This window comes from Cucurbita pepo, chromosome LG12 (assembly GCF_002806865.2).
Source record: "Cucurbita pepo subsp. pepo cultivar mu-cu-16 chromosome LG12, ASM280686v2, whole genome shotgun sequence".
Classification (NCBI taxonomy): Eukaryota; Viridiplantae; Streptophyta; class Magnoliopsida; order Cucurbitales; family Cucurbitaceae; genus Cucurbita; species Cucurbita pepo.
In genome coordinates this window covers 7,385,738-7,408,443 of record NC_036649.1, presented here as the reverse complement: position 1 = coordinate 7,408,443, position 22,706 = coordinate 7,385,738, and the positions used below count along the sequence as shown (strand labels likewise).

General features: G+C 38.4%; 4 protein-coding genes across 5 annotated transcripts; all 4 read left to right on the top strand.

Moving 5' to 3' along the window:
• Window positions 1–885: 885 nt before the first annotated feature.
• On the top strand, window positions 886–4,849 carry LOC111806427 (cation/H(+) antiporter 28-like). Its single transcript, XM_023691738.1, has 4 exons — window positions 886–1,382; window positions 2,107–3,084; window positions 3,196–3,786; window positions 4,002–4,849. The coding sequence occupies exons 1-4, from the start codon at window positions 1,194–1,196 to the stop codon at window positions 4,614–4,616; spliced, it is 2,373 nt and encodes a 790-aa protein (XP_023547506.1). The 5' UTR covers window positions 886–1,193; the 3' UTR covers window positions 4,617–4,849.
• Window positions 4,850–5,515: 666 nt separating this feature from the next.
• LOC111807748 lies at window positions 5,516–11,284 on the top strand. Its single transcript, XM_023693618.1, has 12 exons — window positions 5,516–5,548; window positions 5,855–6,259; window positions 6,747–6,924; window positions 6,995–7,044; window positions 7,304–7,396; window positions 7,479–7,567; window positions 7,984–8,062; window positions 8,151–8,233; window positions 9,038–9,116; window positions 9,217–9,928; window positions 9,994–10,621; window positions 10,726–11,284. The coding sequence occupies exons 1-12, from the start codon at window positions 5,516–5,518 to the stop codon at window positions 10,865–10,867; spliced, it is 2,571 nt and encodes an 856-aa protein (XP_023549386.1). The 3' UTR covers window positions 10,868–11,284.
• A 559-nt stretch (window positions 11,285–11,843) lies between these two features.
• Window positions 11,844–15,767, top strand: LOC111807674. 2 transcript variants are annotated; one of them, XM_023693497.1, is made up of 3 exons: window positions 11,844–12,127; window positions 12,648–13,006; window positions 13,767–15,767. In XM_023693497.1, the coding sequence occupies exons 1-3, from the start codon at window positions 11,917–11,919 to the stop codon at window positions 15,033–15,035; spliced, it is 1,839 nt and encodes a 612-aa protein (XP_023549265.1). In that variant the 5' UTR covers window positions 11,844–11,916; the 3' UTR covers window positions 15,036–15,767. The 2 variants fall into 2 exon arrangements, with proteins under 2 accessions (XP_023549265.1, XP_023549266.1); XM_023693498.1 differs by having other exon boundaries at window positions 12,042–12,127; window positions 12,599–13,006.
• A 554-nt stretch (window positions 15,768–16,321) lies between these two features.
• On the top strand, window positions 16,322–21,894 carry LOC111807658 (actin-related protein 7-like). The gene is made up of 7 exons (XM_023693470.1): window positions 16,322–16,576; window positions 16,979–17,194; window positions 17,828–17,969; window positions 18,694–18,938; window positions 20,484–20,667; window positions 21,146–21,213; window positions 21,493–21,894. The coding sequence occupies exons 1-7, from the start codon at window positions 16,499–16,501 to the stop codon at window positions 21,643–21,645; spliced, it is 1,086 nt and encodes a 361-aa protein (XP_023549238.1). The 5' UTR covers window positions 16,322–16,498; the 3' UTR covers window positions 21,646–21,894.
• The last annotated feature ends 812 nt before the right edge of the window (window positions 21,895–22,706 follow it).

Below are 22,706 nucleotides of genomic sequence, written 5' to 3'. Positions count from 1 at the left end.
GTTGGATTCTCTAGAACCACAAGAATCCTTAGTTAGAATGAGATTCCAACCCAATACGATGAAAGGTGAAACTGTGTTCGGGGGAAATTATTGTCTATAGTTGACCTTTATGGTATAATCAATCAGGAGCCTAAAAGGTAGTGGTTCACCTGTGACGAATTACAACAGTTCGAGTCTGCTTATCTCCAACTCGTGAACTTAGCCAATAAAATAAAATATGAAAAATTTGTAAATGATGTTATATATATATATATATATATATATATTTTATTTTCTTGACTAAGTTCACTAGCAGTAGATAAGCAGACTTGAACTATTGTCATCCGTCACAGGGTGAACCACTGCCTCTTAGACCCTGGATTGATTCTACCATAAATGTCAACTATAGACAATAACACCCCCGAACTCAGCTTACAACATATGGACCCTGTCGATGGGAATCGAGATGGCAAGATGAGATGAGACGTTGCATTGAGAGACATTGGCCTGAGCAGAGCCAAGGTCGAGCCGAATGACTTGGCCTAGCATAGAGGCAAGTCGGATGTGTCGCAGATGACTGAACATGCACGCGCAGGCGGCGTGTGTGGTTGAACAAGCTTGGATTCCGCACAAGTGATGTTCGATTGACGAAGACAAACCTCGCCTAAGGTCCGACGAAGCCACAAAGTCGAGGCGATGGGGCTTAATTCCCCTCAAGGCTAGTCGTGAGCGTGTCAAGATCACGACGCCGCACGGTAAAAAATGTAGGACCGTGACTATATATATATATATATATATATATATATAATGAAATTAGAAAAAGAATTAATATATCGTAATAGGTTCTTGGCGTTAAGGTATATAATAGCCACGCAAACCATAGATTCATAGCTGACGTTCTTAAAATAAGATTAAGAAAAGACGAGGGAAGAACAAAAGGCGATAACAGATACCAAAATTTTCTCCTTAATTTTCTGCTTAATTTAAGCCGAAAATCCCAGCCACTCGAACAAGGAACATCTCTGTTGGTTCAACAATGGTGAAATCCTTCATCATTTCCAAGGGAAAAAATAGGATCGACAATAACAAAAATTTAATCGCAGAGAAGAGGCAAAACGAGGGTACAATTTTGTTTCTCTGCATCTTCTCGCAGAGCAGAAAAGGGATTTTTATGGTGATTGGGAGTTCCGCGAGGAGGAAGAAGAAGAAACGCAATGGCGATGACTAGGGTTCATGAGCCATCGCGATCCTTAGCAGGTAATACATGCACCATTCGGCTGACTGAAATTTTCGGGCGGGCGACCAAGTCTATTTTGGGCTTCTTTCTCATGATGGGTCTCTGCAATGGCGTGCATTACCTTTTGAGACCTTTTTCTCAACCTCGCACTACTTCTGATACGATCGTAAGCCTCTTCTTCTTCTTTTCTCTTCAAATTTCACATCGATTCTTAAGATTTAGGGCTCGTTTTTGGTAGAATAATCTGATTCCTCACATTTTAGGTCTGCTTTTGGTAGTATAATCTGATTCCTCACATTTTAGGTCTGCTTTTGGTAGTATAATCTGATTCTTCTGATAACGGTTCTGGTTTTTGGATGTTTCAAAAATTCACATTCCCAGCATAGAACAACAGTAGGATGGAAATGAGGAAATGGTAGAAAATCTGCCATTATTATTACTATTATTATGATTTTCAGTCAGGTCACTCTGAATTTAAACTTATGTCTCATTGAATCGTCCCTTTGAAAAAACGGATTTGTTGTCAGGTTAGTCAAATTTTGAAGGGAAATTAGTTGAATCTCACATAAATTGAGAAAAACTCAAAAGATGAGGGACTGTTTTATATATATATATATATATATATATTTTACCTTATGATTGTTATTATTTGTTTATGGTCAAAATTGATCCACTGTATTGGGTTCTTGAGAGACTGATAGTGTATTCATGAGTGGCTTCTGCTTTTCAAGTCGCTCTAATAACACCAAGAACAGGGTTCTGTGTTAAGTCATGGAAGTTTTATATACACCAATGGTCTTTTCCCCAATGAAAAGCTTTGCAGACCAAACTGCCTTGTTGGTCTTAGTTTAAATGCTTTTGATTTATAATGTTCGTCTATGAACGCACAGGTTGGTTTGGTTGTTGGAAACTTCATGAGGAAAGAACTCGATCTGTCAATACATAAGACGCTGCGTTATATTGTCGACTTTGGTATGACATGCTATATGTTTGTGCTGGGATTGGAGATGGATCCATGTGTACTCTTCAAAGCACCTACACGTGATGCTAAAGTAGCTTATGCCGGAATGATTTCAACACTCATCTTAGCCTGTTCCACAATCCCATTTATTAGCTTTTCGAAGTCGAAAGAGATCAGTTTCATCCTCTCGCTCTCAACTGTTCTCTCTAGCACAGCTTCTCCTGTGCTAACCCGTTTGATCACCAATCTTAAAATAGGCAGGTCGGATATAGGCCGACTTGTTATTGCTGCTGGAATGCATTCTGATTTTATATCCACTCTCGCAATCTGTATAGGTTATCTATTTTGCCAATGCCAAGAGACGCGTCTCTCCATTATAAATGGTTTTCAATTAGGTTTTGTTCTATTGATCCAGATGATAATGGCGGCGAAGGTTTCACCAATATTCATGAACTGGGTGAATAACGAAAACCCCGAGGGTAAACCTATGAAGGGTCCTCACCTGGTTCTTGCAGTTGCTTTCATGGCCTTCCTTTGCTGCTGCCCTACTATATTTGGTTACAACCCGACTCTCAGTGCATTCTTGGCTGGAACATTTTTACCTCGAGAAGGTAGAGTATCAAGATGGGCAATTGGAAAAATTAACTACCTGCTTACTACTGTTTTCTATCCCATCTTCTTCTTTTGGATGGGGGTTGAATCCAAGTTGAGTGACTTTGAGCCTGGACAAATAATAACATGGGTCAGATTACTTCTGCTTTTTGCTATTGTAACCGTAGGAAAAGTTGTTGGTACTGTCATTGCTGGGGCAATTTTGGGGTTTCATTGGCCTGAATCTGTAGCACTTGGGCTGCTGTTAACCATGAAGGGCCATTTTCATATATACTTGGCCATATCTGCAAAAATAGTAAGTACACTTGCTCAAGGCTTCACCACTTTCTGCTAATGCACTTTCATCTTGATAAATACTATACTAAAAGCGAAACTATTTCACCTTAGAAATGATGAACAAATGCAGGCTGGAAAGATATCTACATCTACGAGCATTGCGATGGTATTTGTAATCTTCTTCACAGTCGTGCATGCTCCAAAAGTTGTAGCTCATATAATTAGAAGGGCGAGGAAACGCACACCTACACATCGAATGGCTCTCGAATTGCTTGACCCATCAAGTGAGCTTAAGATCTTGTTATGTATACATGGACCTCATAACACTGGAGCAGCCATTAACATCATGGAGATTTCTCGGGGGACGGCTAACCCTGGAGTTGTTGTATATGTCACAGACATGATTGAACTTACAGATGAAATAGCAGCCACGTTAGTGCAGGGTGAAGGAGTGGACACTGTAACTGTAACCCACACAGGAGTGACTCAAATGAGAGACCAAGTTACTACTGCATTTCAGAGATATGTAGATGAAAATGGAGATGGAATTACCCTTAGAAGAATGTTGGCTCTCTCAGCATTCAATTGTATGGCACAAGACATTTGCATTTTAGCGGAGGACTTGTTGGGTGCTCTTATCATACTGCCATTCCACAAGAACCAGCGCGGAGATGGGTCGTTGAGCGAGGGCCAAGCAGGTTTCCGCTATGTGAACCGCAAGGTAATGACTTTGAAGGACTGGTAATTCTTCAATCAGTTAGAACTGGTTCATTTCAAGTATATTAGTATGACATGACAATTGTATGATATATACAACTACTAGGAAATTGGTTGATTATATAGGATGTGTCGTGCGAAGAAATCGGATTTTGAGAATTTGTTTTTTCGTACGAACTTTGTCATCGGTGCTTGTTCTAACAAAATTCATTCAAACAGGTTATCAGACACGCCCCTTGTTCCGTGGGAATCCTAGTGGATCGAGGTCTTGGATCAGTAGAGAAAATTTCAAGGTCGTACGTAACCCTGAACGTGGCAGTGATCTTCATTGGCGGTAAAGACGACCGAGAAGCATTAGCCTACGCAGGTCGAGTAGCTAGGCATCCCGGAGTTAAACTCTCTGTGATTAGATTCTTGGTGGATGCTGATGCAGAAAATGCTGCAAGAAGAGCTGGGACTTACAGGATCAGTGTTGCTGAGCAGGAAGAGGAAATGAGACAAGACGACGAATGCTTTGCTTATTTTTATGAACGACACGTGGCTGGTGGGCACGTCGCTTACGTTGAAAAACACATGGCCAGTTCCGCAGAGACGTATTCTACTTTGAAATCACTGGAAGGTCAATACACTCTCGTAATCGTAGGTCGAGGTGGGGGAGTGAACTCGGTGTTAACTTACGGGATGAATGATTGGCAACAATGTCCAGAACTGGGTCCTATAGGGGACGTTCTCTCCGGGTCTGAATTCTCCGCTAAGACCTCGGTTTTGATCATCCATCAACACAATCTAAAAGGTGAACTAGATGGACTTGATGATGATTTTTCAATAATGTAGATGTCAAGAAACCGATGAGATTAGTAGTGATAGAGAATTAGAAGGTAGTTGTAGGGTTGGAATACTGTGATTTGTAGAACTTTAGTTGCTGGAAATGATAGAATAAGTGTAGAATTTGACGCGTATATATACACTTCTGACCATTTGACTTGTTCTGTAAAACAGTGATTTCTTATCAGTTCAAACCCAATCCAAGTTCTCATTGTAATTTACTACCAACATCATGTGCCAGAGATTTGATTCTCTCTAATTTTCTATCATTTAGATCTGATCCCATTCTGCAAATCCCAATTTCTTACCAATTTTCTTTTCAAACCAAGATCTAAGTTAGGATAGGAAACAAGTTTACGCCGTAATCTATTCGAGTCGTTTTAATTATCTCTTCGAATGATTATCTTCTACGATGTTTTAATAGGTGTTGAAGCCTATGACTTCAATAAGCTAACGACATATCATTTGAATGTCACGATATGCTACCGAGTGCCTGCATATGGTCGTGTTTAGTAGGCACAAACCACGACTAATCTAATTGAATTGTGACATATTTTCCCGGTTGAATGAGCACCAATATCACGTAATTGGTATCAAAATTACTATAGTCTACTGTAAAATTTAATTTTACATATAAAGATTACATTACATGAAGTAAGAACTTCCGAATTTGGGTTTTCGAGTATAAAAGTATTCGATTAAATGCTCAAATTTACAAAAATACCCTTAATTTCGAACAACACACAAATTTTAATACAAAATTATTGAAGTTACCTTTTATAAGATCAACAGTGATAGCGGAAATTTTTTACCCGTGAAATATATTTTGAAAAAAATAATTTGATTTAAATCGGTACGAAACTCATTAAATCACATTGGACAAAAGCTCAAGCTTGATGTTACCATCTATGAGAAGGTTGAGAGGGAAGGGAAGATCCAGGGTGACTTTTGAAAATTTGAGTTGAACTGAGGGGCATTTTCGTCAAACCGAGAATAAATTGACCTAATTTGACAAGAAAAAATTAGGGCATTTAGACAAAATAAAAATACGGTCTTTCTTTGAAACAGAGCGAAAAATTTTACTTCCCCTCAAGACCTCTGCCCCGCCCTTCCTCCTCTTCGATTCTCAACGNCATTTTTTTTCTTTCTTCTAATCCCATTTTTCTTCTCTCTTTCTTTTGGGTGTTCTCTCTTTCGTTGCCGTTTGGCCTTTCTTTCTCTCAACTACCCATCTCGTTTGTTTTTAGCTTCGAAACCTCACATGGGTTTGTTTTTCTGTGTTGTGTAGTCGAAGGATTTGCTTCTGTGCGCTAGGATTTGAGCCGGGTTTGCAGAATGGGAGAGTTAAGAATGAGTTTCTTGATGGGGTGCGTAAGGTGGAGGAGTTTCTCAACGATCCTTGGGGAATTAGGGTTAGAGATGGAAAGGGAGCGACGGTTCAGGTCTGGGTTCCGAAGGTTGCGCCGCCTCCCCCACCAGTGCAGCCTGTTGGGGTTGTTGGTGAGGCGTTTATTAGTGGAGCTGATGCGGTCGATGAAATGGCGGCGGCGATGTCGGCTCAGACTAAGCGTATTGCGCTTCAGCGTAAGGCTGCTGCTGCTATGATTGCTGCTGAGGACTATGCCAGGCGGTTTGAATCTGGGAGTTTAGTGGTGAGGGTTTTAGTTTGGATTGTTTTCTTTACCATGTTGAAGATTTGACTCTGTGTTCTTGGTTAATTGATTATGTTCTTGTTGTAAAAATTGTTGTGGAGTAGAAGCTTAGTGTAGGGATTTGTTTTTCCTGTTGTTTTGATGCTGAATTTAGCTAGCTTGATCTTTGCTGATTAGCCAGCACTTATGGTAAGTCATTAGCCCTTTGGTCCTTTTGAATACTTGAACATGCTCCGGATAGATGTTGGGATTTAGTGAGAAATCTATTGAAAATACAACAAATTTACTTAGGATTAATGCAGCTGCTGATGGCAAGTATATTAGTTATTAGGTATTTACTAGATCAGTGAATGACCTGTGCTGTGAGGGCTGCTTCTCATGCCCGAACTCCCTCAGGTTCTCCTTCAGTTCGGAATGTCATTTACGAGACATTTTTAAAGCGCCCTGTCTGCTGTAGTTATAATCGTGTTTTTTTCTCCTTGAACAGGATGCCTCCGGTAGTCTCGTGGGGGAAGAGCAGGGGCAGTCGAATGTGAATGTAATGTGTAGAATATGTTTTGTTGGTGAAAATGAATCTAGTGAGAGAACACGGAGGATGCTTTCGTGCAAAACTTGTGGCAAAAAGTACCATCGCAGCTGCTTGAAATCCTGGGCTCAACATAGGGGTAAGGCGTGGTCACAAGTTTATTTTTAGACGAGAATTATCTTTAACGTTTGCTATGTGCGTGTTGGCAGATCTATTTCACTGGAGTTCGTGGACTTGCCCTTCCTGCCGAGCGTGCGAGGTAATAAGGAATATGCAGCATTACTATATTTTCGCTCTTTATCAGCAGCCTCACTAATTTATTAGTTACCTCGATCTCGAAGACAATGCATTTTTATTTAATCGCCCTGATGGTCTCATTATATACCCTTGATACCGAGGTTAATGCTGACGTGAATGATTTTCATCGTTTAAAGACTTAGTGTTTTCCTTGGTTCTTCTAGAGATAAGAGCACCTTGTCGTGATTTTGATAAATTTTTCAATACGTCCGTGTACTCAGGTATGCAGAAGAACTGGCGATCCAAATAAATTTATGTTCTGCAAAAGATGTGATGGTGCTTACCATTGTTACTGCCAGCATCCTCCTCACAAGGTAGGGAGTGTTTTTTCGCTCGAGTTTTGTATTCCAGTCAAGTAACGTCCTTAATACTGATGCGTGTGATTGAATCTGGTAGAACGTTAGTTCTGGACCTTATTTGTGTCCAAAGCATACGAGATGCCACAGCTGTGAGTCTAATGTTCCAGGAAACGGCCAAAGTGTGAGGTATGCGGTTTATTCTCTTGGATCGTCTGCACTCTTGTTTTAGTTTCTCAATTTGTATCATTGAAAAAGACCCTACTTCGTCATGTTCACCTCATCGTCTGTTGTTCTTACTTTTTGTTCGGGTGGTAGATTTGATGTTTTATTTTGTAAGACACCGTCTCAAATGTGCGAAGACTTGCATTAGCTGAAGATATGCTAGTGATAACGTAAAATGCTGTCTTCCATCGCTTTCAATTACTATTTTTTCCCCTTACTACTTATTAGTAATATTCTTCAAATTTATGTGCATCATGCAATGCCATGTGTTTATTTCCACGGGTTGAACCGTCGAAGACAAGAAAAAATCCGTTTCTTTCGAATTTCCATGAGTGAGCTGTTGAAGACGAAAAAATCTTACGCTTGCCGTTGTAATGCAGGTGGTTTCTGGGATATACATTTTGTGATGCATGTGGTAGATTATTTGTAAAGGGGAACTACTGCCCTGTGTGTTTGAAGGTAATAAATTTTACATCAACACAATATTTTCGGATTTTAAGTTGCTTGTGGGTATCGAAATAGTGGGTGAACTTGTGTGTTCTTTTAGGTTTATAGAGATTCCGAATCTACTCCGATGGTTTGCTGTGACGTTTGCCAGCGCTGGGTGCACTGCCATTGTGATAGTATCAGGTTTTTCCCTACCTGGTTCTTACTCATGAATGATCTATATATTTGCTGCTATCCATGTCATGGCTTTTTATTTTCGAAATTCTTGCTCGACTGACTCACGAATGCGTGGACAAACATATGGAGCTAATCTTTTGTTACGTTTTAGTTCCACGTTTGACACCGAAATGACGGATAAGCCTAGTTATTTATATTGGTAGTTGCTGTTGTAAACTTATGGATTGCACATCAGTTTTAGACCATTGCTGCTTCCATTGGCTCCACTGTAATAGCCCACCTTACAGATGGTGTCATTGTGAAGGTTGTCTAGAATTGTTCTCTTTTGATGTTATGCTTTGATTTCTTCATATATGATACCGATTCGATTTCCTGTTTCAATATATGATACCGATTCGATTTCCTGTTTCAATATATGATACCGATTCGATTTCCTGTTTCAATATATGATACCGATTCGATTTCCTGTTTCAATATATGATACCGATTCGATTTCCTGTTTCAATATATGATACCGATTCGATTTCCTGTTTCAATATATGATACCGATTCGATTTCCTGTTTCAATATATGATACCGATTCGATTTCCTGTTTCAATATATGATACCGATTCGATTTCCTGTTTCAATATATGATACCGATTCGATTTCCTGTTTCAATATATGATACCGATTCGATTTCCTGTTTCAATATATGATACCGATTCGATTTCCCGTTTTAATATATGATACCGATCTTTTAGCTTTGACGTACGAGAACTACACTTGTCTTTGCACTTGCTAAGATCAGTTCTTTTAAATCTTTTACAGCGATGAAAAATATTTACAGTTTCAAATAGATGGGAATCTCCAGTACAAATGCACGGCGTGTCGTGGAGAATGTTATCAGGTTTTCTTAACACCAACCTTCTTCCCCGCCCCCCCGGTGTAGACACTTACGGTTTTGATTTAAATTGTTCTTGAGGCCCTTCAACTTTTTTTTGTTTCAGGTAAAGAATCTTGACGACGCCGTTCAAGAGATTTGGAGAAGAAAGGATGAAGCGGATCGTGATCTAATCGTTAGCTTGAGGGCTGCTGCTGGATTACCCACTCAAGAAGAAATATTTTCCATTTCACCTTATTCAGACGACGAAGAAAACGGTCCTGCGGTTAGTAAGAATGAGTTTGGACGTTCATTCAAACTATCTCTGAAGGGGTTAGTTGACAAAACGCCCAAAAAGAGCAAGGATTATGGGAAAAAATCATCGAATAAAAAATACGCGAAAGAAAAAGCTTCTCGGATTCCTTTGGCTAATGCATCTGAACTAGATCAGAGTTTGGAAGGGCGTAATGAGAAGACTGGTGGTTTGCAACCCGAAAATAATGAAGGACCTGACTCGTATTCGTCTCCGGTTGCTGGGAGTGTTAGCCACAATGAAGGGATGTGCTCGATTAATCAACCAGGGGTGTTAAAACACAAGTTTGTGGAGGAGGTGATGGTAAGTGATGAAGAAAGGACCTCAAAAGTCGTTCAAATCAAGGCGAGGAAGGGTGACGGTGTCGATACTGGAGAAGATTCAGGAAAATATGCGAGTAAGTCGAAGACGGCTAAAGGAAAGAAGCTAGTAATAAACTTAGGCGCACGGAAAATTAACGTTGCGAGTTCCCCGAAGTTTGATGCTTCAAGTTGCCAAAGAGAACAAGATTTGGTGTCCTCAAATGGTATGGTTTTCTTGTTTTAGATTCTAGTATTCAAGATCTAATTTGTATTTCTCTTCTATGTATAGGAGACAAAGTCGATAACTCGAGCCAATCAACACGGCCGAAAGCTGGGGAAACAGAGAAGAGCCTTCCTAGCTTCGGAAAAGTTAGATTTGGATGTTCGGACACGAATTCTGCGTTTGGCAGAGGAAACACTAGTGGCTCTGAACTTGGTCCTCCGAATGGCACTCGCGTATTTTCTCGTAAGAGAAACGTGGAAGGAAACACACCTGCAGTTCGTTCTGACGTTTCCACGGTAAAAGAAGAGAAGGTACCTCCAGGGAAACAACTCGAGAGTGGATCCCATATATGCAACGATGGACACGACGATAATGGTCAGACAGCTTTACCACAGTCGTCTTTGCCCAGGGACTCGAAACCTTTGTTGAAGTTCAAATTTAAGAAACCTCCCCTCGAAAATCAAATTTCTTGTCACGAGGAAGAAAAAAGTTCTGTCAAAGGGCAACGGTCGAAACGAAAAAGACCATCGCCCTTAATGGAGAAAATATCGTTCAACGAAGTCGAAGACTTGGCTCGGTCTCATCAAGATAATTTATTGGATGAGATCATGGACGCTAATTGGATTCTCAAAAAATTGGGTAAAGATGCAATAGGAAAGAGGGTTGAAGTTCAACACCCAACAGACAAGTCATGGTGAGTTTTATTTTTCTAATATGCTCGAAAACCCGAACCAAATCCCGAGCGATCTGTTGGCCTTGATCACTAATTTGTTATATTACATTTGATATGATGTTCAGGCAGAAAGGAGTGGTTTGTGACATGATCGATGGTACGTCGACGTTATCGGTCACCCTCGATGATGATAGAGTAAAAACATTGGAACTCGGGAAGCAAGGAATTCGCCTCGTTCCTCTTAAGCAAAAGAGGTCGAAATCATGAAGGTGAAACCTGTCTGGCCCCCTTAATTATACCTACCATGTTGGGGTTTTCTTTCCCAGTGTATATGCAGCGTGTATGGGTACGGAGACGATTCTTTCGAGGGCTCGAAGGAGAGAGCGAACTCGAGCATTTCATGGAGGCCGATCCTGGCTGGGTAGGCAGTCTCTTCGAATCAGTTCTCCCTTATAGTTGTTGTTTTTAAGCTCTCTGTCATTTTGCTAAGATTATAAAGCTTAAGTTTAAGTTTTAGGATACCATTGTGATAGAATAGGGAATGAATGGACGGACTCTTGTTCAGTGAAACGACCTAGTAGTAGTAGTTGTTGATCGATCCATCGTGAAAATGGGGACGATCTAGAGACACATTTTATCTAAAATTTTAAAATGTCAACATGAGCATAGCTCAATTAATTACGATATTAGTAAACTATTAAAAGATCATAGATTCAAATCTCTATCTTTTATGAAATAGAGATTCGAACCTCTGACCTCTCCTATAACTTACTAACATCTTTAACCAATTGAACTATACTCAAGTTGATACTATTTTTTGTTATTTATATTATATTAAAGATATAGTTTATAAATATATTATTTTTTAAAAAAGTCACAAATATTTTATACTAAGTTATCATTTTTATATTATATTTTAATTTTAAAATTTAAAATTTAATTTGGATAATTTCAGTTAATTGTTAATTTATTATTATTATTTTTTTTTTATAGTTAATATTGGTTATTTCTCCTCGATAAATTTTGGAAATATATTGAAATTTTATTTTTTTTTAATTTTGTAATGGTAATTTTCTAATTTTAATTCATATTTTTTTTAACAAAATTTAAATAATAATAATTTTTATGAAATAAAAGGAACAGAGACATTTTTAGAAAATCAACGATAAACTAACTAAAATATAAAACGTATAATTTAAGATAAAAATAAATAAATAAATAAATCAGTTTGCTTGAGAAATACGAACCCAAATCTGAACTCCTTTCTTGTAGCTCTCTGAGATTCCCTCTTCATACCATCGGAAAAATTTGCCGCCATGGGTTCACAGAACGACGGCGACGTTAGTTGCAGTCCTTCATGGAGCCCCGACGCAAACTGGACGGTCGCCGGTGGCTGTTTGGAGAATACAGTCGTCTATGAATCGTTCTACTCTCCGATCGACGAGGAGGAGACGGTCGAATTCGGCCCCAAGTCGCCTCTTGTTCTGTGCCGTCCCTCACTGGAGTCTGGTCCATGCGAGATCACTCGTGAGTTCTGAAGTCCCCTCTCTCATCTGATTGTTTGGTTTGATATTGTGTTTTGAGTGATTTCAAGTGTTTGAGTTCCGTGGAGGTTTCTCGAAAAAATTAGGATCATAGAATGATACTACGAAAATTGCATTAAGAAACGATAGGTTTTTCATTCATTTATGTAGGTTGTTTCACCTTCTGTTTTATTTTTGCAAGAAAGTGACTATCAACGACAATCTTAGGGCTGTAAGACTAAGTATAGAATTGGTGATTATAAGTCAAGATTAGTGGTGGCTTAAAGCTATCTGATTTGATTTAGTTATCAAAGACCGGAATAGTGATCCTTTTCATGGTATAGCAGTTTCCGGTTACTGGCAGTTGGATGAACTTGGCAATTTATTGTTTATCGAGTCACTTGTCAGTTTTTTTCCAGCTTGTTTGCTCCCATATTTTAATTAAAAATTGAGTTGGCCACATTGAGCATTTCAGATTTTCAGTGATGCCTCTTGAAGGGGTAACTAAAGATCATGGTTTGCAGTTCGTTTTGCGGAAAAGCACGAGATCCGGCAGGTTTATGTTAGAAGCACCGCTCGAGTCTATGAGATGTACTGCGTTACCTCTTCTCAAAATGAAAATGAATATTTGTGTACTGTCCGTTGTGGTGCTGCTTTGAGAGACGAAGAAGTGCTTCACACAAATGGTTTTGATGATGAGTCTGCACGTAGAAATGGGTCTAATGGAGTTGTGACTGAAGCCAATTCACAACGTGGCTGTAACTCGAACACGAATGAAGATGACTGGGTTGAAGTTAAAGCTCCCGATGGCCCAGCCCTCGATTGTAAAAACAATTCTTCTATAACCACGTCTGGTGGAGACTCATTGAGGATGATTAAGCAGGTGTGTTACATTGATCTCACTTATATTTCATTGACAAAAAGCTCATTCTATCCTTTCCATATGTTATTTGGATTCTCATTATGCAATGGCGTTCTCTCCTTAAGGTTCCCAGATCTTAGTTTTCCAACCATTTTAATAAGCGATCGATCTGAAATGTAAGGTTAACTGGTGCGTACTTGGATTAATCTCAATTGACAATAGTTGACCTTGCAACATTTTCCCACTGATTACTGACTAATTCATGGTTGTTGAATTGGAATATTTTATTTGAAGATAGTAACGTAGATGACCAAAGTGTTTATTTAAGAATGTGCCATTAGCTCCTAGATGTGTTGAGTCCCCTAAATCTTGTAAGGGATGTGTAACGCTCAAGCCCACCGCTAGCAGATATTGTCCTCTTTGAGCTTTCCCTTTTAGGCTTACCCTCAAGGTTTTTAAAATGTGTCTGCTAAGGTGAGGTTTTCACACTCTTATAAAGGGTGGTTCGTTCTCCTCCCCAACCGATGTGGGATCTTGCATGATGTTACCATTGGACATAAAATGTCAATGCTTGGTGATATTTGATACGTGTTTCTTTTTAGTTGCATTCCATTTATTAATGTTCACATTGCTGGAAACTAATTGTGTACATGGATGAATTCTACCAAGGAAAGGAAGGAAGGTTTAAATTTAAATTGCAAAGTAGTAGGAAAAGTTCAAGATATATAAACTTCTAAATTTGTTTGTATGAATTCTTTATTGATGAAGCATTTTTTCCCAGGACTTTTATGAGGCTACAGCAGAAATAACGGATGCAAATCCTTGCACGTCTCTTACAATCCGTCTTCTTTCACTTCAGAATAAAAGTATTGTATATGTAGATGAAATCTATGTGTTTGCCAATCCCGTTGATTTAGAGGAAGAGAGCCCACTGAAGAACTCAGCTCAAAGTTCTCAAAGTTCTTTGATGTCCATGCTTGTCCCAACCCTTCTGCAGTTATCTAAAACTACTGAAAGTAGTAAGAGCAATGGTAGCCGTAATTCTAATGAGGAGGGAATTCATATATTAACCAAGATTGGGTCAAATGCTCTCGATTCAACCGATAGTGTAACTGGACTTGAGCAGGAAGGAAAATCTTGTGTAACCGTTGATGATGAAGTGAAATTTCATGAAGAAAAAGAGTGTGACAGATCTGTACGTCAGCCAGAGGTGCATCTACAAGTTCCTGTTACAGAGAGAATGCACGATGAACCACTTCGTCGTATTGAAAACGTTTTGGGTCAGCTTGTTTCTCGAATGGACAGAATAGAGAATTGTTTTTTAAGGTTTGAAGGAAATATGCTAAAACCCATTAACAGCATTGAAGGGAGGCTTAAGCAGGTTGAGCAGCAACTTGATGTTGTAACTAAGACGTCACATGGTTCAGAATGGCCATCTTGCTACAGAATGTCTGCTCCGAGCTTTTCTGCTATCGAGTCAGCTTCTAACTCGTTCTATAACAGTGGAAACGATCATCCCAGTTGTGGACCGGATCAAAAGGAACTACGTTCAGGTACATCACCCATTGCACTTGATGTATCCAGCTCAGGGGGTTCGTCACTGTTGCGTCCAAGTCTTGTGGTAACTGCTCCTGAGTTTTCAAACGTTGATGATTATGATCAGGGGAATGTTGTGATTGCTGCTGCTGAGTTTTCAAATGAAAATGATGACAGCCAAGAGAATCGAACCCTGGAGGTTGCGGTGGATTCGTCAAAGAGTAAACCAAAGCCATCAATCGATGATGTATTAGCATCTGCTCTCGCTCAGTTCACGTTATCATCGTCTTCAATCAGCATTCCAGAACATTCAAAAACTGTAACCGTTAGATCTCCAGACCTTTCAAATGAAGATGGAAACAATCACAAGAAATCTTTGTCATGGGACCTGTCTGAAACTAGAATAGATCATATAAGCTGTTCCGAAGAAATGGATAACACACAATGCACAGCATTCTGCTTCACCCTCTCTGTCTTCTACCAATTGCAGGAATTCGAGCCCTTCCCGGCATGATTATTCTTCCAAAATTGCTGATGGAGACAACAAACCAGTTCTCATGAGCCGGGAACGCAAGTATGAGAGCGCCGATGGTGGTCTCGGAGTTGCTTTAGATGAACAAATGGAGGAACTTGGAAATGTGGAAGTTATTGATGAAACAAGTGAAGATTGTCTTTCAGAGAAGAGGATTCCCATCCACACTCTTCATCATCAACCCGAAAACGACGCAGATAGAACCAATGCCAACACCGATACAAAAGGAAGCTGCGACATAGACATAGTACACGACGTTCTCGGATTTTCTCGTGACACGTCCATTGTGAACTTCGAGATTCCAATCCTGGATGTAAGCTTCACCTCCATTGCAGATTCATGTTCTGACAATACCCTCAAAGACCTTCTGGGGGACATGGCCGAATCGAGTTATAGAGCTCGTAATCCAAAGGAACGTGACGATGTTACTCCCAATGGCGAGCAACGTGATCTCATTTTGGTTGAGGAAGAAGGTCAGGAGAATGCTAGCTCAACAAATGGCCCTATATCGGTTGATATGAACTACTATACCATCATGAGCGACCCTGTAATTGGTGATGGTGAAAATCTGCGGGGTTACTGCAACAATAATACAGTCATCTGGAGTCTTATATGATTAATTTCTGGTATATTTCTTATATGGTGGATGTGGGATTGTGTGTATTTGTAAATAAATCTTTTTTAGCCCCTAAGTATTTTAACTCGATTTGCTTATTTTTTCCTAATTTCTTTGTTAATTTTTAATAAGAAATAGTTTTTTTTGGGTGGTATTTTTTAAGTTTTTAAAAAAATTTAGTGATATTTTTTAAGTCTTTAATTTCTTTTAAAAAATATTATTGAAATTTTAGAAAGTTTAAGCATATTTTTAAAAGTTTTAAGAGTATTTTTAAAATTGAACTTTTTTCATCCAGGGATCACAGACCGACTATAAAACCCTATTCAATAAGTGGAACGCAGCGCAACCGAACGTGAGCTGCTATACCGAATCCTCCATTTCCTCGGTAAAGGGCTTTTTTTTTTTATTCATTGATTTTTTTTTTTTTTGGGTGTTTTTGAGATTTTTTTTTATAAAAAAATTTATTTTTGAGATAAAAGTTGAAAGTTGATGTATTTTTATTAATTTAATAATGTTGGAAAAATTAAAATATACTTTGGGTTATATGGAAATTTGTTGTTGTTGTTGTTTTTTTTCTTTTTTTCTTTTAAATGAAAATGAGAAAATATTGGAAATTTATTAAACGATAATTCCAATATAATTTGAAAATAGGGAGAGAAAATGAATTAAACCGCGCAACGCAAAACATAAGAAACTTTCGACCGCGAGATGAGTGTGGAGAATTGAAATTCGGCTTTCCGGCGGAGGCTGTGCCGCATCTCGAAGCTTTTCTTGTAGCGAGTTGAAGGAAAAGATCTGATTTCATCTGAAGAAGAGAAGGAAGAAGCAAATGGAAGCCGCCGTGGTCGACCCTGGCTCCAAGCTTCTCAAAGCCGGACCTGCCATACCGGATCAGGCTCCTTCTATGGTATTTTGCTTCAACTGCTTTTCTTTTTTTTCTTTTTTTCTTTTCTATCTGCCTGGATTTGTATTCCACCGCTGCGAACAGTTGAATGCAAATTCTGCATTTCAATTGTCGACGATTATTGAAAAGTGTTTAAATTAATAGCTATTTCCCTGAGAAACCATTTGCAAAGGGCTTTTTCTTTTTCTTCAAGAGACTAGCGGAATGGTGTGAGAAGGTTGTTCTGAATTGAAGCTGAGTACTCTTGGTTCTTGGTTAGGTTAGGGAAGTCGTAAGCTGAGGGTTGTAAACATAGAGTTTCATACTACTTTACATTGGAAATGATTTTTTCTTTTTAATTGGAAAACGGTTTTTAGTTGGGGATTTTTCTCTTAATTCTTCTTAATTTCTCTCCACATGTCTCAGATAATTCCTACCCACATGAAACGAATGCCTGAGGATGGATCAGTAACTGAGAATTCACAATTTGAGGACGTGACTGTTGATCCGGTTGTCCGGGGGTTCATTAAGGATTGGGATGCTATGGAGGATTTGTTGCACCATGTTTTATATACTGGACTTGGATGGGAAATTGGCAATGAAGGACAGATATTGTTTACAGATCCACTTTCTACCCCCAAGGTCGGTCTCAGTTAATTTCACTATTTATTACTCAAAAGCAAATAATGGTATTCTTTTCATTAAGAATCAGTGGCTTCAGCTTTCTACCAATTCTTTGCATCATTACTATATATTTTCCGCTGATTTGAATAAGTGATTTTTCTAAAGGTAGTGTTAGATGCGAGATGATACCATTCGTAGTTATAACCTAATTTTGTTATGTATTTATTGTCTATTCAAATCCTCCAAAGGCTTCTATTTTCGTGTGAGGTAAACGATCATCTCTCTAGGCCTGTGATTGATCCATATAGGCCAACAATAGACAATACCTCCCCCTTGAACATGGCTAACAAATTTCATTGGACTCTTCTCTACTCTTGAAAGCGCAAGTTTTCTCAGAATTTTAAATTTTAATGGTAGTTCACTTAGAATTCTTTTGGTTATGGAGGACCCAACTGCCACAATTAGTATGCGTCATATAGCAAGAGTAATTTTGAACATGTGGACCATCTATGCAAAGGTGGTGAAGAAAGAGCGTCAATTGATAGAAAAATACTTGCTTCCCCTTGGGGTTATACTGTACTCGAAAGAAATACATACACGTGTGCATGTTTTCTTCTCTTCAAGGAAAATGAGAGACATTCTGTTTTCCAGGCTATCAGAGAACAGTTGGTGCAATTGATGTTTGAGACATTCAACATCTCAGGATTTTATGCATCTGAACAAGCTGTATTGTCACTTTATGCTGTAGGGCGTATATCGGGATGCACTGTTGATATTGGACATGGGAAAATAGGTACATGACCCACATCTGAACAGATCCTTACTAGAGCTTATGGCCTGTATTTTTGTCAAATATTTATCAACTTCTGTGGAATTCATATCCTTGCTTCTTTCAATGAATAGTTTTGCCAATGGATGTTCGAGTTTATTTATATAATATACAAAGCAAGGTATTAACTTGTTCCTTAGATAGAAGGATATAAAGATAGAGATCATGCATTAATATCTTTTAAAATTATAACTTACGAACATTACCTAGTTTGGGTTAGTTGGTTGGTTATAATGTTTTGTAGTCATGCAAATAGGAAATGCAATGTTGTACCTGTTACTCATAGCTACATTAAATAAACAAGGTAGGTCCTGTGAGAATGTTCAAATAAAAAAATTGAGAGGCAGTGGTCATTTTGACACACGAATATAAGGATGAACAGGGTATGAGGTGGCGTTATGATTAAATTCTCAGCCTTGCAACAGATTCTCAGGTTAATTTGGCTCCTGTACTGGCTCATCATGTTGGACTTGTCTTGTTCCCTATTATTTACTCAGAAAGACACATAATTTCTTACAAGGCACCCTTCCAAATTTTTATATCACTAAACAGCTTTCTTTTACCTTTACTTGAAAGTTCCAAGATGTGGGTTAAAAATATCATCTCTAATATTTTTCTTTAACCATTTCAAGCTTTCAATACAAGAAGCATAATTATTGTCTATATTGCCTTTTGGCTTCATGACCAGATATTGCACCAGTAATCGAAGGAGCTGTTCATCACATTGCGTCACGAAGACTTGAAATTGGAGGCATTGATTTGACAAGGTTGCTTGCACAAGAACTTGGAAAATCTCACCCAATGGTGAATATCAGCACAGCTGATGTTGAGAAAATAAAAGAATTGTATACTTGTTGTGCTGAAGACGAGTTGGCTTATTCAAAAATTGGAGATTCATGTCAGCTCGAAACACACACCCTTCCCGATGGGCAGGTTTGTATTTGGATTTACATCTCAATAATTGTTGTTTTACTAGACCCAAGTATGTCTTTATGCATGTGCTAACAGTAACTGATTGTTGAGCTGATTTAGTTGGGGGTAGAAAGCAAAAGAGGGGGCTGTGTATGCTGAGTTGAGTTGCAAGTGGCAACAGCTTATTAAGAAAAATTAAGTAAAATTTCTATGCAGGCTTAGGCTTATTAGGCTTGTGTATGTGGTGGTTCTACTCGCAGCATCTTGTGAAGACGTATGAAGTAAAATATCTAACCAGGCCTTGGCTTATCAGGCCGTGAGGGTGTATGCTTAGAGAGTTGCTTGGACTAACCGTTCTTTCCTAAATGTTTCAGATTTACTCTGCAAAGTTCCAATTTCTCAAGTCATCACATTCAGTCTCACAAGTACCATGTTAATTCTAATAATGGGAATCCTAATAATTAAATGACTTACTGCTTGGATATGAATGAGGAACATGAAGATAGACGACTCTAGCAAATATTATAGAAGAATAGGGGAACGGTACATGTATTTCAAATCATTGTGTCTCCTTTCTCCTTTGATGATTAAAATGCAACCTAAGAAGCACATGTGCAATAACAAGTCGAGGATACGACACAACATGGACACAATGACATGTCATTTTGAAAAAAGCTTGGACACAAACATGACAATTACACCTTTATTAAATATACTTTTTTTAGAATTTTATTTCATTTTTATACTGAAAGGAAATTCAAAGTCTATTAGTAAAAGCTTGGACACAAACATGACAATTACACCTTTATTAAATATACTTTTTTTAGAATTTATTTCATTTTTATACTGAAAGGAAATTCAAAGTCTATTAGTTTATGTGTTTATAGTATTTCATTCTATTTATGTGTTTATTTGTTTAACAAAGTAGGTTCAAGTGTTTTATACGCTGACTAATGTTGGACTCATATTCACTTTATACAACTAGTATCAAACACATGTTTATTGGGCTAACAAATGTTTCATATGTGTCCAAGTGACAGATATGGACACATTAACCAAACTAAAGTGTCTATGCTTCTTAGGTTGCAACTAATTGTTTTCTATTTAATATTTTGCCTCATTGCCTTCTACTGTCGTGAATCGTGTCTGGATTGAGTGTCTGTGAATAATCATTTCGCGGAAGATTTTAAAGTGTTTGTCCTTTTTTTTTTTTCTTTTGAGTAAAAAAGTCTAGGGTTGGGGAACCCCTAAACCCAAGAGAAGGAAGTAAAGTCTATTTTGCTTTTTTAAAAGAAGCTTATAGATGAAGAATACTTGGATCGTATGATAACCAGACATTTGAAATGAGTACATACATGATTTTGAAACACTCAATCAACCACTTAAACTTATTGCTTTAATTATCTTGCCTATCTGTTGTCTGGTTTCAACTCCACGTAATTGCCTTATAGACTTATAGTTTCCTCTATCCTCTGTATTGCATTTTTCCCTCAACTACGTGAAGTCTTCAAATTATGATCTCTATTAATTAGTCCTCTCTATATAACGTTTGGCCATTGATTTTAGGTAATAACAATTGGAAAAGAGAGGTATACTGTCGGTGAGGCACTATTCCGGCCACAAATTTTGGGTTTGGACATGCAAGGAATTGTCGAGCAGCTTGTTCAGACTATTTCAACCGTGTCCTCCGATAACCACCGGCAACTACTGGAAAACACTGTTCTATGCGGAGGCACATCTTCAATGACTGGTAATAATTGACATTAGCCTTTTCTCCCTTTTCTAGAGTTACATTGTTTTACCTTTTCAGTTCTCTTAAATATTAAATGTAAAAACTAGTAACCCAGGACTTCTGTTTAGTATTCGAAGCTAAGGCCTTTGTTTTCAAGAATTTTTTTTCAAGTGTAGAGCTTTCTATGTTAACATTTAAAGGGAACAGATCCATTTACCACGTAGCGATGGGTCGTGTCAAAACTACTCCTTATGATTATTTATGTGAACGGCACGGTATACCTGCTAACTTTCTGAATGAAGCTAATGAAATTGATGATGTGAACTCTTCTTTAGTCATTATTCCGAGTTGCTGATATTTCTACTGTGTTTACAATTTACCATTACTTTGGGAGGGCATTGAGCTCTGTCCATGCTATGTGTTTGTTTTGTTTTATTCTTGAAGAAAGCTATTCCTGTATATTACCTTACAGTCGGTAGTTTGTTACCTTGTGCAGGATTTGAAGAAAGATTTCAGAAAGAAGCAAGTCTCTGTTCATCTGCTGTTCGTCCTGCTCTTGTGAAGGTAATATAATCCCTGACGAAATAGAAGGAAACAAATTTGAGATTGTTTGCCTGGATTAATGACAAGCAAACTACACGAAAGGCATACCGCAGCTCCTGAACCTTTACAGTCGAGCATATTCAATCCTGAACCTCTTCTTTTCCACCAGACCGCTCGTGCCCGCCCCCATAGCCACACGGGCTCGCACTTGCTGCTCTTGCCTTTTCGAATTATATGCTCGAGTTATATGAAACTTTCACTCCTACAATTACTTATTCGAAACGTTCATTCCTTTTGCAGGCTCCAGAATATATGCCAGAGAATTTGTCCTTGTATTCAGCATGGATTGGAGGTGCTATACTTGCCAAGGTTGTCTTCCCCCAAAATCAGCATATAACCAAGGCAGACTATGATGAAAATGGGCCTTCGATTGTTCATCGGAAGTGCTTCTAATGACCTTCTCTAATATAAATCTTGCAGTATTTATCTATCGTCCCACTTTTAGAACATTATATCGATGTATAATGGTAGGAAACTAGTTAAGTACTATGGGGGCTTGATAGTTGTAAGAGTATGGATGTGTATTTACCCTAAGTTTTAGTCATCACATCTATTAATTATGCGACTTTATAGGGTTGGATTCTGTTATTGTAAGTCATCTTTAACAATATCATGCTAGGGATGAGATTTTGGATCCTTTCATCTAGAACTTGAATGAATGCTCTCTGTCTCTCTCTGTTTCTGTGTGTTTGTCTGGATCTTCTTTGATATTTGTTACAAAAGAGTTCAAGTCAATGCTAAAAGCATGGAGTAGTTCTTTTGTAATGAAAAAGACTCGTAACAGCTAAAACTCATTGTTCTTAGATATTGTCTTCTTTGGCCGGTTACGTATTACTGTTCTTAGATATTGTCTTCTTTGGCCGGTTACGTATCACTGTCGGTCTGATGGTTTTAGGTCTGATGGTTTTAAAATGCACTATGGAGAGGTTTTCATATCTTTATAAAAAATGTTTTGTTCTCCTCTCCAATTGTGGGATTTCAATCCACCCATCCTTTGGGGCTAGTGTCCTCGGCTGACATGTTGTCCGGTGTCTGGCTTTTGTACCATTTGTAAGAGTCAAAATCCACCGTTAGCAGATATTGTCCGCGTTATCCTATTACATATCGTCGTCAGTCTTGTAGTTTTAAAACTCGTATGCTAATGAGAGGTTTCCACACCGCCACATCGTCAGGTGTCTGGCTCTAATATCATTTGTAATTGCTCAAACTCATCGTTAGCAGATATTGTCTGCTTTGACTTGTTACATATCACTATTAGCCTTACGATTTTAAGACGTGCGACTCGTTACATATCGTCATCAGCCTTATAGTTTTAAAACGCGTCTGTTAATGAAAAGTTTTCACACCAGCACATTGCCTGATATCTGACTTTGTAATAGCTCAAACTCACCATTAATCGATATTGTCCACTTTGACCTGTTACATATCGCTGTTAGCCTTACGATTTTAAAACA